This window comes from Ursus arctos, unplaced genomic scaffold, assembly GCF_023065955.2.
Source record: "Ursus arctos isolate Adak ecotype North America unplaced genomic scaffold, UrsArc2.0 scaffold_3, whole genome shotgun sequence".
NCBI classification, from domain to species: Eukaryota; Metazoa; Chordata; class Mammalia; order Carnivora; family Ursidae; genus Ursus; species Ursus arctos.
The window spans coordinates 29,820,339-29,836,395 of NW_026622985.1; the positions used below are offsets into that span (position 1 = coordinate 29,820,339).

Sequence of the window (16,057 nt, forward strand, 5' to 3'; positions counted from 1 at the left end):
AGCTAGGTGGATTACTTCAGATGTTCCAAACTTATTTACATATTTAATGTGTTCTGTTTCCTTTTAAAGTACTTCAGTATTATGATGTAAAAAATTTCCTTAGTATTCAAGTAACTTAAATTTAAGTTTAATAAGTTGAAACTTAGGTATGGTGAACCTTAAGTTCTGTTTAGTATTTCTACTTAAAATCATTATTCTGCTGATCTCTGATGATGATGTTTTAGTACCCTGACCCTAGGGTTTTTCTTCTTTGGAAGGGCCTGCAATGTTTTCTAGGCATTCTGTCCATTACCCCATTTTATAGTATTTCCCCCCACTCATACAAGACTTACTTCACTGAAAGACTTGGGAATTAGAATAATTTAGGCTTCAGAATTACCCCAAACCTTTCAATAGACTAGGCACTATGTAATTTGCCATTATTATTATTATTATTATTATTATTACATTACATGACATGGTCTTAAACCAACTCAATCGAAGGAAATCTCTTTAAAAGTACATATGGCTGTCGCTTGTTGTGATGTCAAAACCCTGGAAGAGTTTCTTTGGCAGAAAAGAGAGAGCACTTAGCTTACCGACAAGATAAACTTTGTATGCTAAAAGCATTAAAATACATGAGGGCGTTTGTGGAAGGCTATATTAACAAGTAACACAGACAGCATAGACTGTAAATTTTAGCATAACATGGTAACTACCGCATTGAACAGCTAAGGAGGGCACAGCACAGTAGGCAAGTCCTGATTAAATGAGGGCCTAGCCCTGTACCAGCTCATGGATGCTCGGTACCTAGGGGCCTCTTTGATGTGCAGGCCATTAGCTATATTGCATACTTCTGTTTGCATGGGCTGATTTCATCATAACATTTGGAGTTATAAAACTACATGTCTGAAAGGAGGGCTTTTCTGAATATTTATCAGTTGGTCTCGCCTCACACCTCGGGTGAATTAGCCCCATCTTGGACTCACACTATTTCCCTGACTTCCCTGATTTAAGACCTATGTGGTAATTGCCATCACAAGCTTTGGTCTTTTGAAGTAGCTCAGTGGTTTCATCAGTCATGTGAAAAGGGGGAAGGCAAAATTACTAGTTCTGTTGTGTGTGATTTTCTGCCACCTATTGATGCAAGTTGGTATTTCATGTTTTTGCAATCTCGGAAAAAATTACCTTTCAGGAAATACGAAATCTAAACTTCTCCTCTTGCTAATGAAATTACCTGTATCCATTTGTTTTACTGATTAGAATTAAAGTACTTCTTTCTGTATATCATTTCTTATTTTTACGAAATTCTTTTGAGATTTCACTGTTTTTTTTTTCATTTCTGTATATATGTACTTTGCATATTCCCTAAGGAAAAAGACAAATCTTATTCATACCACAGTAACCTCTTCATAAATAATTTGAACCTGAGTGATAAAAGTTTTAGTGCTACTGAACTTATTCAGACTATGTTTAAGAATAGAACAAGAACGTAGAAGTTTTAATACAGGAATTAAATTCATGAAATTCATATTCTATTTGAAATTCAGGAATGGATTTAGGACCTGAGAACTCATCTCCTCATTAATGCTTCCAATTAAACTTTCTACCCCTTCTCCAAGCCTTGGAGTGAGGGAATGGCAGGAATAGGCAATTAGAATACTTATTTGGAACTGATGGACCAGTAGGTAATCAGATGGAGGGAATAAAAATAAAGCATGCTGAATAGAAAATTCTGGGGCTTATTCTACCCCCTCCCGAATCTGATGGTTTCAACTATGAAAAATATAAGTAACAAACTGACACTTTTTTCTCATGAGCTCATTATTAAATCAAGATATTTATAGGGTACATGGTATAGATAGACAGATGACAAACAAAATTGATATGGAAACATTATCCTTGATCTGGGAAGAAAGGAGTCCACTACTTACTTGCTTGATCTTTCTAACATGGCTTCAAAATATTAACGCTTAGTTAGGTCATGATAGAAAGTTGAAAATTAAGTCTTTTGAGTTGTAAGTTAAAAGTCACTGGTGCCTTACTATTTCACCCTCTAGAACACATTTTTGTTGAATATCGGTTTGTTTTAAAACTCACGTAATTTTGTTTTAGTGTATGGCCAAATGAAAAGCAGAGACTAAAGTTTGAACAAAGTACTTCCAGTGTAAAGTTTCAGTAAGTAGTGATAACTTAGAAGGTCCCTAACAGCTGTGAATTAACTCTAATACATTGTACATCATGAAATAAGATGTTCTCGTGCCCAATCACATTTTCCTATTTGAAATTCTTAGAAAGAGCTTTAGTTTGGGATATATATTCCAGAGGAAATGAATTATGATTTTTATTTCTATGAAAGCAGTTAATTTATATAAGTAACTTGATTACGATTGACTTCAGAACATTACTAACTAAATGTTTAATACGGTACAATTGATATTGAAAAACAGGTATTCTTTCATAACTGAAACTGTGCTGTTAAAAACAGTTATTTGAAAATATTGTCAGTAACATTTTAATGTCACTTCTAAAGATGAAGTAGAGTGGGGGGGGTGAGAGATAGACTGTGTTTGTATTCCCCCTTTTAGTTTTGCAATTTAGAAATGCTCTAGTGGAGACCTTTCAATGAATGCTAGAACTTTTTGTTTATTGCTTTCTCTGAATATACTTCCAATAGGTAACTAATTCTTCTTTTTTTTTCCTTTTCTTCTTGTCCATGAAAAGAAATTATCGAGAGCAGAGGTATGTGATGAGAATAATCTGAACACATAACTGAAAGGTTTAAATCCTGTTAGCATCCTTGGAATTCATACATGCAGTTATAAATCATGTTGACTTTGTTTCTGTGATCATAGAGCAATCTTGTTTTTCATGACCTTGAAACAATAATTTTAATAATGGTGCTGTGGAATGTATTATTTTAAAATAGATCTATCATTATTTAGTTTTAATGGTTCTTTCATCCCATAGTACCATAATAATACAAGTTACTTGTGTTACTAATGTAAGAATATATATGGAAATGAATCTTTTTTCCATCTAAAACAAACTTCCTCTATGTGAAGGAATCACCTGTCTTTACATTAGTTAATTGGCTTTTCTTCATCTTTTTAGTAATCTTATTGCCTAGTACTTTCTGAAGGAATTTATTTTTTATTTGTTACTATTGTTATACTAATGACTTCCATTCAAAAATGATAAAATTTATATGGGCACACTGTTGGGATCAGGAGAATGTTCTGGTACTTGATGGGCCTGTTTACATAAGAAAATATTTTTGTACTGATTAGGTAATTGTGTAGGTAAAGAAATAATTTGCATTATTGGGAATCTCAGATTGTCTAGTGTAAAGCTCGTAAAGTCAGACACCCTGTTCATCATAACCTTAAAATCTACGTTTAACCAACAGCATAAAAAGAGATACAGAGCATTCATGTCGTTTTATAAAAATGCCTGTTTTTTCTAAGTCTAAATTAGCCCATTTTGAGATATCCCTTTCACTTCTCACATTTCAAAAATTATTAATGCTCTTAGCTATTGATACAAAAAGTTTAAAATATCCTGGAAGACCAGGTCTTATGCATCATATAATACTAGTTTTGTACTCAAGATATCTGTGCAGATTCACACTTACTGAACTTTCCCCACTGTTCCATTAAATGTCAGGCAGATTGGGAATAAGATGTAATAAACATGATAGCACTTTTTCAAGCCCCAACCAGCTTTCTTTTTTTTCACAAATTAAAATTTTGAACTTTACTCTTCTGTTTCGTTCCATGTTGTAATTTAAAATTCCTGTAAGACTTTAGCCATAAGTGTCTACAGTCTCTTTAAATGTGCTCATGGGGAACCAACTGAGATCCTGGTCAGTTAGCATAGATATTAGAAAATACTCATCCAGTCCTGGCGTAACTAACTAACTTATCATTAATGGAAAAAGCAAACCTGAGACAAAATGAATTAAGTTTAAAAAACAACTAACTAGATTTCTCCTTGACATGTTTAAAACTCTTGTGTCTTGGGTCACTGGAGAAGAGCTGGAATCTTTTAAGCTGTCTTTTGGATAGAATTTGATAGGTCATATGAGAAATCTAAGTTTGGTGGCTTTCTCCAATGAAAAATAAAATTAGGCTAATAAGATCAAATATTGATGACTCAGCCTCATTTCTGTAATAGCTAAGGCTATAAGGTAATTTAATATTGTTGCAGAACTGTGTACCAACTTCTTATACTCAATATCTGCACAGGTACGTACAGTTGAGAACATTTTTGCATTAAGAATTTCTTTTATGTGTCTGCTCTAATTTCATGCCTCCTGGCATTGCTGAGTCATCATTTTACCAATCTGGTTACTGTTTTGGAATCTAGTTCATATTTTGAGAGTGGTCACATCTTTGACAGATATTTATTTTATGTATTTTGATATATTTCATTACAATATTTATTTATTTTTGCCCTTGTCCGTACCTAGTGAGCCTTAGACTTGTAGAATAATTCTCAAAATGAAGAAGTAGCAAATAATGGTCTTTAGATCAGCAAGTCACAAATGTATAAATATCTTCTGAAGGGTTTTCCTTTCTGCCAGTAGAGCAGGTGGAAAGGCCAATGGACCAAGGCAAGCATTAAGAAATTCATAGTCTTATACAAATAGCTTAGATGTTCAGAAAGGTGTGTTCAGTTCCAAAGATGCTAGGAAATAGAAATAAGAAATTTGAGTTGTCTTTGTCTTTAAATTTAAAGTTTCCCTTTGAGGTTCCATGGTGGGAGGACCAAGTGACAAGGAATGAGAAATTCACTTGCTAGGATATGATTTCTTGGGAAATCACTTAAATTCTCCACAACTTTAAAATCAGATAAAGTTCTGTGTCATCGGTAAAGCATCATAGTAAGGGAAGTTCTTAGTATGTGGTCTCTGAAGACTTTGTGTTTCTCTGATGTTCAAACGAAGGACGTGGATGTGGTTGTTCTCACAGAGAAAGGCAGCATTCACCCACATGAATGAGGCCCGCACATACTGGTTGACCTGGTGCAAGTATTGGTGAACATAAAGGTTTGCTTTGACACAAAATGGAAGACCATATTAAACATATAGCCAGTTATCGGATCCTTATTAATGTTATAGTGGCTCAGAAATGCCATTAGGCATAACTTTCAAGTTATTGGAGAAGTCAGGCAAGTCATTCTGTGAAGGAGCTTAATAACCTGGCATGATAGGTTTAATTGCAAGTCTGACAAAAAGACAAGAAGCAAACCCTTTGTTTTCTTTTTGCTTACAAACTGCTTAATAAAAACATTATTAAGTATTAAACTATTCTGGGGCTCAGTGGAAGCAGAACCCCGTGCATGAACGGTATCACTTTACATCTGCCAGTGTCACCTTATGAAAGGTAGAACCATGTCACCCAGGAACCATGGAGAGTTCTTTTATACATCATGTAGTTGGAAGGATGGCTAATGATCTTTTTCTTTAAAATCTTCAGGAAAGAAGACTTCCATATTATTTTCAGCTGATGCTATCATAATTGCTTTAGGGTTTAGCAGCGGTATACTCTGTGTTTGTTTTTTTAAGATTTTGTTTTTAAGCAATCTTTACACCCAGTATGAGGCTCTAACTCATAACCCCGAGATCAACTGAGCTTGTACCAATTCTTATAACAAGAATTATAAGTTTGAGCTTTAGTTTTCAGATAGGTTTGCAAGTAGCGATAGAATAAGAAAACATTCATTTGAACTTGGATTTATAAAACATCCGTATTCAGCTGAAATATTCTCTTCCTTTGTCTGAAATGAGCACACATCATTATGATTAATGTGAAATGGAATAAATAATTAGATCATATCTCCTCATCTGTACCTTAAGCAGAAACCCCCTTCCCCATTTCTTTTCTCTCTCACCTGTTTTAGCCAGTTTATTTTCTGCTTGTGAACCTCCCTCCCTCTTTTTTTTTGAACCTATTTTGTTTTTATATTATTATTATTATTATTATTATTATTATTTAAATGATATTCATGCATCTGTCAGTGTGACTTGGTACACATTACACAATATTTCTTAAAACAATAAAGTAACGATTCTAATATCAGACAGTCCAGACAACAACAAAGCATTGGAGAAATGCCTCCTTTAGCATTAAGGTTAAGACTTAATTAAGTTTTTTTCATTGTGTTCTCATTTTGAGTCTCTGTAAGGATTAAAGTTAAATATTATGGTTCATTGGACCTTTAAGGAAAGACCAGACAGACTTCCCTCAGAACAGGGCTCCTTTCTGAGGAAAAATAATTTAGTTAAATAAGCTTTTATTTTCTTTTAGTCATTATTTATAAAAATTCATGTGCATATCTACAATATTTGCATATAATGTGAGAAATATGAGGTAATGATCCCATGACAAAACTTGGCACTGGTCAGGCCATCTAATGTAGTAATCACTTCATGATTCAAAATTCCATGAGACGAGCAAAATTAAGATTTCAGAAAGCCATAAAGACTAGAAAAATAAATGCAATTTAAAAACCTTAAAGAATCATTTAGTTAGTCATTTATAATCTTATATAACAAATGATGAAATGTTATTTTATTGATCATGGGGACCTGATATTCTCTATCTTCACTAAAGGTTAAACAAGAAGAAATACATTTGTTGTAATCTGGAATGGATATTGAAAAAAGGATAAATTTCTGGCCAGTGAAGAATGTTAAATATTATTCTTAAGACATCTTTAACAAAATTCTTAATCTATCATTAACATTGTTATTCATTACTATGTGAAGAAAGTTACATTCATTCTAAGGGGAATGCAGCATAGTTTCTGTATTTTGGAGTCTTCCTAATAGAAACCACTAAGAATCTAATCTGCCCATCAGGATAAAAATAAGGCCACACCCCAGAAGTTCACCGAACTTTAACTGAACTTTAACTCCCTTCCAACCCCTTGACTGAAGCCCACAGTTTATGATATGTTTGGTGTTTAGAATTTTTGTGCATTTTGTGGAAGATGACCATGCGCTGTGGAGAAATTACACTGAAGGAGTCGTGAAATGTGCAGAGTTAAAAAAAAACCAAAACCAACAACAAAACTAGGCCCATCGAGAGGTAGTCCGTTTAAGCCTGCAGCATCAGCCAAGGGAGCTCTTGGTAAATACCTGAATAACAGCACCATGTAATGAAAAGGTAGTTTGGGGGATGGATTAATGGGAATTTGTATTTATTTTATTTGAATTTAATGAGGCACATCTTTTCAGCTTATACAGATTATTATTAAAGGTAATGATGAGAACAAGGATTTGTTAACCATAAAGATTATTGTTGGAAATTGATGTTGATGGGATATTCTCTGGCATTCTTTTATAAATATTAGTATGATCCAAAAGGAAAGTTTCCTCCCTGAGGCGACTTACAGAACTCTGAGTTTCTTGAGATAATTTTTTTTTCAAGCATTGACAGAATGTTTTACTCATAGGAGGCAAGGCAGAAAATGTGATTCCAGGGATTAAAAAATCTCTTGCGTAACAATATCTATCATTTGTCCTGTATTATTAACATTATGAATATGGGGAAATTTTATTATTTTTTGTATATTATTTTGTATATTTTTTATATATTATTTTTTGTATAATATACTGGGAAAATGAAAAAAAGCTGTAGTTATGAGCTGAAGCCACTTAAGGGGTTAGAAATATTTCGAAAGAATATGTATCACAGAGTTCTAGGTAAAATTAGTCTTACAAATCTAATGAGAAATTTGACTTTCTTCAAAGGGGAGGATCACACAAATTTATATATATGCTTTGTATGGGTTGAAAAAAATTTTTTAGATTTGTGGAAATGTGTGAGTATATAGGATTGAAATAATATGAGAGAGGTATTCAAGTAATTCAAAAGAACAAATGACCAAGTGTTGTCAACGTTTCAAACGGAATAGGAATTGGTACAAGCAAGCAAACATCTGAGAGTGACATTTTTAAAGATAGAATTTAGCATCAGCAAGTAACCAAGGTAAGCATTCTCACTAAGGAAAAATCAAGTAGGAAAAGGAATTAGCAGATTTGGCCTTTGTTGGAAACGTATTGAAGTATAACTCTGTTTAAAATTCTCAATCCAGCACCTCCCACAATGGTACTGAATGGAACTGAATCAAGTTTTGGATACAGGTGGCTGTTTGGGGGCCAGGCATTGGGGGATAATCAGATTAGCTATTGAGGTTGACTAGGTGGTCCATTCTAGAGTTTTCTATCCTCCTCCCTCAGGAAAAGTATTAAAAATCTGTTCTAATCTTAGTTAATTCAAAATCAGAACAAGTGAGGTCAATAAGAGTATAGATTAAACAGATCTTCCTTTGTTGTGTTCCTTCTACAGTGAAGATAGAGAACCAAGGTCACCCACCACCTACCTATAAGTATCTTCCTATAGTCTCAACAAAATTCATTTATTTTTCAACCCCTTCTTCTTCTTGGGGATTATCTCCCTTTACATATTCTACTGTGCAGGTATAGAACTACGGTTTTGATTGGTGTTTGAGTCTCTTTAAGTTTCTTCATATTTCTCCTAAATGAACAGTGAAGATCTGGGTTGAACAGATTACTCTAATAAGAGTTTATTTGGATTAAATTATAGAAAATGGCTTAGAAATCCCTCAAGTTATTTTAAGACTTAATTGGTCTTAAGGTTACATTATATAATGTTTAGAAATCATGAATAGTGTATTGACCACAGTGAAGAAGACTATGCCTTATCTGGGGTCAAGACTGTCCCAACATGTTTCCTTCAGCACCATTTTTTTTTTTTTTAAAGACAGAACTTCAGTCAACATCTCCAAGTATAATCAAGTTACAATGAAAAACCCCATCTTTCCATATTTTTCCCCTGAAGCAAGGCTTTCTTCATCCAGACTGTATAGACCAGTGATTGCCTTTCTGACCTCTACAGTTAGAATGACTTTAACTTGTCACATTTATTAATAATCTTACATGTTGTTATAGATTTGATTCATGTAGATCATTATCCCTACCTTTTTTTCCCTAAAATAATATTTGTATATGTCTGTGTTCATGTGTGTGTCTTGTTTTCTGACTCTGAAATGTTTATTATGCCTTAGACAGTTACCCCAGGGAGATTATGTAAAAAAGCCTGGAGATGGCGACTCTTTTTATAGCGACATTCCTCCCGGAGTCAGCACAAACTCAGCATCTAGTTCTAAGAAGAGGTCTGCTTTTCTGTCGCATTTTCAGATTTCTACCTGTTCCATCACACATTATTCCATTAGTCAGAACATTTCATTATTTTGCAGCAGGTTTGATTACTTCTTCCTTCTTTCTTGAATGTTAAAAAAATAGTATCCTTTGTTCTTTGATTACTGCACTTCAAAATGCCATATGCTCAGAACCACTTGTTAAACAAATCAGGCCAGAAATTGAACCAAAACTAAACTAAACCAATAACAACCCTAAATCTACATAGAACTCCTAGGGTTTTTCTATCTTGCTCTTATACGGCTTAAGAAACGATACATGGTAATTTATAAAATTTTAAATGGTGAGCTTTATGTCATGTTGGGTAGTCAAAGAAAAAGGTTACTGTCATGCTTCAGTAAAGCAGTTGTTAACTTGGTACTATAAATGCTGCGTTGAATATTTTTAAATTTTAAATATACCGAAGCTAAGCTTGCTGTGAAAAAAAGATCGCTTCTCTGTGAATCATATATTTGAATATTATGATTTTGCCTTTTATTCCTGGAATGATTATTTCTAGAGTTTCTAATTTAGAGCTCGGTTGCCAAATTAAGGATATTTAATATTTGCTGGGGTTTTATAACAGGACAAGTGGGGTTAATATATTATTTATATGTCTTAAACTTTGATGTTATATTCTTGCTCCAGGATCTTAAGGTGTATAAGACCAGTTAAAATTCTGCATGCTTTATTAATCGCTTAATAAAATAAACTGGTAGAAGAAATAAATAGTTGGAATGTTTTAGGAAATGAGACCTACACTCACATTGAAGAAAGCTAAAATGTTCCTGTGGAAGAGTTTCTTTAAAATTGGTGATAGGGGTGTAAAGTGTAGGAAAAAAAAAAAAAAAAAGATAGCTTTGGGCACAGTAGGCACTTTGGAGACTAAGGGGAATTTCTAGTTTATTTAGAAGAAACGTGATCTCTTCTGAAATTCTGTATAGAGTGAATCATCTATAAAAATTTTCAATGGATCTCACTCTATAAGCAATCACAAAGGAGAACAGAAAGGAGATCAGTAGATCTGGGAGCTCTTCTTTATGTGAAACTGTCTTAAGCATTAACGATTGTTTTTACTCAGATAACATGGCTTAGAGCAAAAATAAAAATATTAGTTTTTGCACAAGGAGTACAGATCTATAGAATGATGTTCAAATTTTTTTTTATTGGGGTTTTTTTTGGCTAAGAGAATAAGGTTTATCTAAATTCTGTATATAAATATTTTTGTGGTCAAGTATTTAGTTTTAAATTAAGTAACATGGTCAATAGGTAGAGAAATCAATGGATTCCAGCAGAATTTCTGTTGTCCTTCTGGACAAAATAGGATTCATTCTATAATTAGCAAATTATGTTGTAAAACTCCTTATCTGGGGAATTAATGTCTAATAATTGTGCTGAGTTCCATTTATTTTCATTCATCAATAGAAGGCTCCTTTTAAAATAGACATTATTAGCGATTAACTGGAATGATGTGTGGAGAAGATTTTAAATATAGTGCTGCTTTCTAAAGTACCTCAAGAAGAGCTTAAAATATTGATGTGAATAATTCCCAGATATTAGAAGAGAGGGTTGTGACTTTTAAGTAGTTAAAGATGGTATCAAATTATGTGACTCCTCCTAAGTACATTTAGCTTGTCAAAATACTTTTCTTATGTGGTATAGGTAGGTGTGTAGGTTTTGCTTCTTACAGACAATTTATTTAAGATGTCAGGACACAAGTAGCAAAAGGGCTTAATGGTACATGGGCTTTGTGAGAGACACTTCCATGATAAACATTTGATTCAGTTCGGTTATTGGGCAATTAACTAACAGGACTACATTTTAGGGGGGACCATATTTGTGGAGAAAATGCCAATTCTCAGAAAACAGTCTTGTTGTTTAAGAAAACCTAAATATTACTTTGATAAAGGTTGAGCAGGTTCAATTGAACAGATCTTAATGAAATCTCTTGGAAGTCCATGTTCTCATAATATTTGAATGACAATCATTGCTTTACAATTAAGAAACATCTATAGTGGGACCCCATTATAACTCTTCTGCCCGGGTTATATATCTGAACTATGAAGTGAATTTGCTATATGTGGTTGTTGGGAATGTAATTGGCTTGCATGGTATGCTGATACTTTTCCATTGTAAACTATTGTAATGGGGTTCCATTGTATTTGACTTTTCTTAAATTGAATGTTGTGTAATTCTGCCTTCTTCATGAAGACTTTCATGTTCTCTTCATTCTTTCATTTCAGATTTTTTTCTTTCTTGATTTATTTAATGCACAGTAATGCTTAGAAATCTTGCTTACTGATTTTAAAACTAAATTCACTTGATTCTGTTTTTGAACAGTATATACACACTTTCAATTTCAGGTCGAATGGGCTTTCTCATTCTTGGAGTGAAAGGATTCCGGACACAAAACATATTTCAGACATCTGTGAAAACGGACGGCCTCGAAGTAACTCTTGGCAAGGTATAGGGTGGCATTCTGAACAGCTAGCGCATCTGTTTGCAGAACCCAAATTCTGCGTTTTGTCATTCTTGGTTGTAAAGATTGGTTTTTTCATGTACGCTCTTTAGTTCTTCTCCCAACAGCGAAGGGGGCACTTATTATGAGAACCCCTTTCTTTTTTCTTGGATGGGAAATGATGGGATTCAATAGCACCACTGCCCTGGACACATTGAGAAGGCTGTACAGTACTTTTCAGCCCTGTGTTCCGGGAGGGACTGGCTGTGAATTACACCACTTGAAATACCCTGTGATTACACATACAGCAATTGTTTATTTATATTCAAATCTAGCCATAAACCGTCTTTTTCAGGTAACCTGGGAGGCAACAGAAAGAAAATCAGAGGCAAACGATTTAGACCTCGGTCTAATTCAACTGAGTAAGTCTAAACCTCTCATGGAAAAAGGCATTCCAAGGTCCTGTGCAATTAGTGTGCAGAGTTAATTAACGAGATCATCAAAGAACTGTAAACCATGCCTCTGGTCTTGGTTTTGTCTTTTTAATTACTTTTTGCCGGTTTAAAATTAACCTTGGCTTTTCTCTTTTACATAGGCATCTCCGCAACTGTGCCCAAACCAATATTCACTGATAGTGGGGGTCCCACCCTCGCTGCAGGCTTTTTCCTCCAGTAACCTGCCATTGTGGTGTCTTGGTTCCTCTTGAAGGGAATTTTGATAACATTCCTTTCTTCTCATCGCCCGGGGTCCAGCCATTTCAGAGGGGTCACCCTTCCTCTTCCCAGTATTCACACAGCCTAGAAGCATCAGGGGAAAATTCCCACCGTCCCAGAGCATGAGACTGCTCACAGTGTGAAACCGCCGCAATCTAAGCATTCTCTCAGACTAATGGAATATGTATGCCCTTTTAAATCTTCCTTCTGAGGATATTTAAAAGGGCACTTAACCAAAACTTGCTCTTTAACGGAATCATTGTCACTATATGCAACACTATCTATTTTAAACGATAGCCACACATTTTTTTTTAAGTGGGGGGGGGGTGGATCAGAAGTTACATTTAAAGTTATTTCTAATGAGGTAAGCACCACACACTTTTTGTTTGTTTCTTCACTTAAGAAAATACAGCAAAATCAAGCTTCCTCAAACCTTTACCTCACGTGGAGGAATCAAACACACCCTCGGTATCCTTCTGGACCTTGCCACCAGGTTTCAATTAACCATATTTTTTTGACCTACCTAAGCTTTTTAAAAACTGCTTTCTCACTGCAGTGCTAGTTACTGTTTTCAGGATCACTATTGCCTCTTCATGCCTTAATACGTAAAAAAAACAAAAAAATCTGAATAGCAGGTGTTTGTTAACTGCTTGTCAGAAACTTATGTTAGCTTTTCCATCATATACCCTGCCTTTTTCAGTCCAGGAATAAAAACAGTGCCCTGAAATTTGGACCTCCTGCTGATGGTATTGTCTTGTAAGTGGCTTGTCAAAAGTTTGCTAGAGGATCCTTTATTTTAAAAACAATAGATAGGTTTCAGTGATACCATTGCATGGTCCAGAATGGCATCATAGAACCCCATCATGAATAACTAATCTGTTAGAGTTTATCTTATACATTCCCAAAGCGCTTGGATGCTTTAGGGCTCATTGTGGATAAACTCTTGGAATGTCGTTTGATTTGTTTTGCATGAGGTCACTTGGTCAAGAGTGCCTTAGCTCATCTCAGTTGCTCAGAAGAATACAGATAAAACTGCAAAATGTTCTTCAGAACTTCCTTTGTGTACTGGTTAGCATTTTAATAGCATTTCCTATAAGAAGGCTTTGAAAACTCCTGAGTGAAAGTAAACCAACATTATATTAAAGCTATGTATTTAGGACCCAAACAATACTTGGTGTTTAGCAAGATTCATGCAGTATTTTCTAGCACGGTCACTTACTTTTTAAAACTTTTCTGTAAAATTCCCACTCCTATCATATGATAAAAATTGTAATACTAGATAGCCCTTAAGGAATCTCTTGCCTGTGAGATAACACTATAATATTTAATAAGACATCATAGTGGAATCATCTTTGTGAGGAGGAGGTATTAAGGACTCCCTCAGATTTTTCAGACTTTTCATATTTGGGTTACATGACTCATGTTAATTAAATGGAACCAAGTCTGTGAGGTTGACCACTATTTTCACATACCTTATTGTATGGGCACTATATAACTATATATATATATATATATTTTTTTTTTTAAAGAATCCTAATACATAGCATATCAGGAATGATGTTGACAGTCTTTTTTTTAATACTTTCCATATTTGCTAAATAATCCCTTTTGATTCTGATATAACATTATAATTTGTGGGACTGTAAGAGGAGCAAATTACCACAGACAAACGTATTTTTTTTATTTTTTAGATTAAAAGGTATCATCGAGTCCATTATTTCAACATCCCCTTTAGTACTCATCATCCCAAAGGATGATGAAACATCAGGACATGAATTAAAACATTCACCACAAATGCATACTCAGCTAATGAACAACATAAAATGTCCTTGTTTATTGTATTATTTTTCCACTCAAAGTTTTTGCATCTTCCTCACTGTTGTACATGATGTGAAAAAGGTTTTGGCTTAGACTTTGTATTATATATTGTGTTTTTACAGGAGGGAGCCCCAAGCACCTGAGCCTGGGCACTCCCTCGCCCAGACAGTCCCATCCCAAGGCATAAGCCCAGGGGGCTCTGACAGCCCCCAGACAGGGAGTCTGGATCACAGGTCAGTCTCCACCTGCCCCTTCATTCTGGGCTGCCACTTAATCTCCCTCCTAGTCCCTTCCTTGGCTGAGAGCAGGGTCATTTGATCTTTGACCCCCAACGTCTGCTTGGACATGGTCCTGGTCCAGCCAGCACCAGCTAATTTTCCTCTGCCTTTCCATCCTGGAGAACACAAAGAGCTCTCCTCCCCTGTCTAATGCATTTTTTTTTTGCATGTTGCGCTACAAGCCAAGTCAAGCCACATAGGCAGGTTTATAGCAGTTTGATAAAATCCCATCACTTCTGCCACCACCACCTAGAAATGCTAGGAAGCCCACTGTGAAGACACTTTCACAGGCAGATCCCCAGAAGGAACAACCATTGAGAGCTCTCTTCCGTGACCTCTGGTGAAGTGATCACAGCCTTCTGAGATGCTCCCTGAAATGGAGGGAAAGGTCCATCACATGCAAGCCAAGCCATGCAGCTGTAGGTTTCACGAAACAGCCATGGCGTCCGCCCTTTGAGCTTCTAAGATTGTCGGTAAAAGGAACACACGTCTCCCCCTGGAAGCTGCCTGTGGGTGACTCAGTTTGCTGTGTGGCTATGTTTCACCTGATAACAGCTGCATGGGCTTTTTCTCCAGTTTTCCCCAGGCCCGAGCATTCACTAGCCTTCATCTGTGGCTGCACTTGCTTTTTGATTTTTTCTTTTTGTTCAAAGTCTCAGTGGAAATTTTTTATGCAAGTTTTAATTGGCTATCTCTGTGAAAAGTGCAAGTTGGCAATGATTGTGGCTAAAGGCAAAACTAATGTGAGTTGTTCCCAAGTCAGGGGACACTGTCTTAGCAAAAATGGTCTTACAGACATAAAAAGCAACCAAACCCTTCTCTTAGGAGGGAACTTCATTGGTTATAGCTAAAAATGAGGGAAAGGGCTATGGAAAAAGTAATCTAATTTTGTTTATATAACTGGAAACATAGTCATGATTTAAATGTATTTACAAACTAAAGTCAAATATGGTGGAAAGAAGCAAAGTTTAACCCCAAATGAATAGTGTATTTTATCTTTCCCCTGGTTTCTTTCCAAATAACTTGCAAAGTTTGATAGAACTTGCATCTTCGTTATTTAACGTGTCTCTAGAAGTTACTTTTTAAATGAGAAAATTCAGTAAAACCTCCAAATTGTTCCAACACTGGATTTGTTGAATCTGTATTTATTTTACAAGAGCACATTCTGAAAGGGGATGTGTTTTTGCTTGGCTCCCTGGGTTCAAATCAAAGGAAACAAATCAAAAGAAAAACCCAACAACTTGCACTCCCATTTTACCACCTTTTAAATTTTCCTTTGCACAGTAATTCCGGTGGAGACTTTGCCAGATCGATCCATCAGGGAAATGCTTATGAAGGTCATTCGTATCCTCTGGCAGTCACTCACATAATTCATGATGAGACGTTCAGAAGGCAACTTCTGAGGTCCATTTCCTAATGGGAACACAAATGCTTTAGTCTGGAGTGCATAAAAGAAAGAAGGAATATTGCAGCTACATCTAAATTGCTGGACCCAACCTGAAGATCCTGGAGACCTATTTGGCCCACACTTAATATGTATTGGGGCTCCAGGATCAGAAGAATGGGACCCTTCCTGTTCCTT

General features: G+C 35.2%; 1 protein-coding gene across 10 annotated transcripts in view; it reads left to right on the forward strand.

The window, feature by feature from the left end:
* Positions 1-16,057, forward strand: part of ADAM22 (ADAM metallopeptidase domain 22) — a 214,877-nt gene that overhangs the window by 182,425 nt on the left and 16,395 nt on the right. For 4 of the 10 annotated variants that reach the window (XM_048212829.2, XM_026505057.4, XM_048212832.2 and 1 more), the window contains exons 26-28: positions 2,704-2,721; positions 11,572-11,672; positions 12,022-12,088. In XM_048212829.2, coding sequence (XP_048068786.2) covers positions 2,704-2,721; positions 11,572-11,672; positions 12,022-12,088 — 186 coding nt within the window. Of the gene's footprint in view, positions 1-2,703; positions 2,722-9,075; positions 9,271-11,571; positions 11,673-12,021; positions 12,089-14,319; positions 14,431-16,057 lie in introns of all 10 variants that reach the window. The other 6 variants (XM_048212830.2, XM_048212828.2, XM_026505041.4 and 3 more) reach the window with 3 other exon arrangements.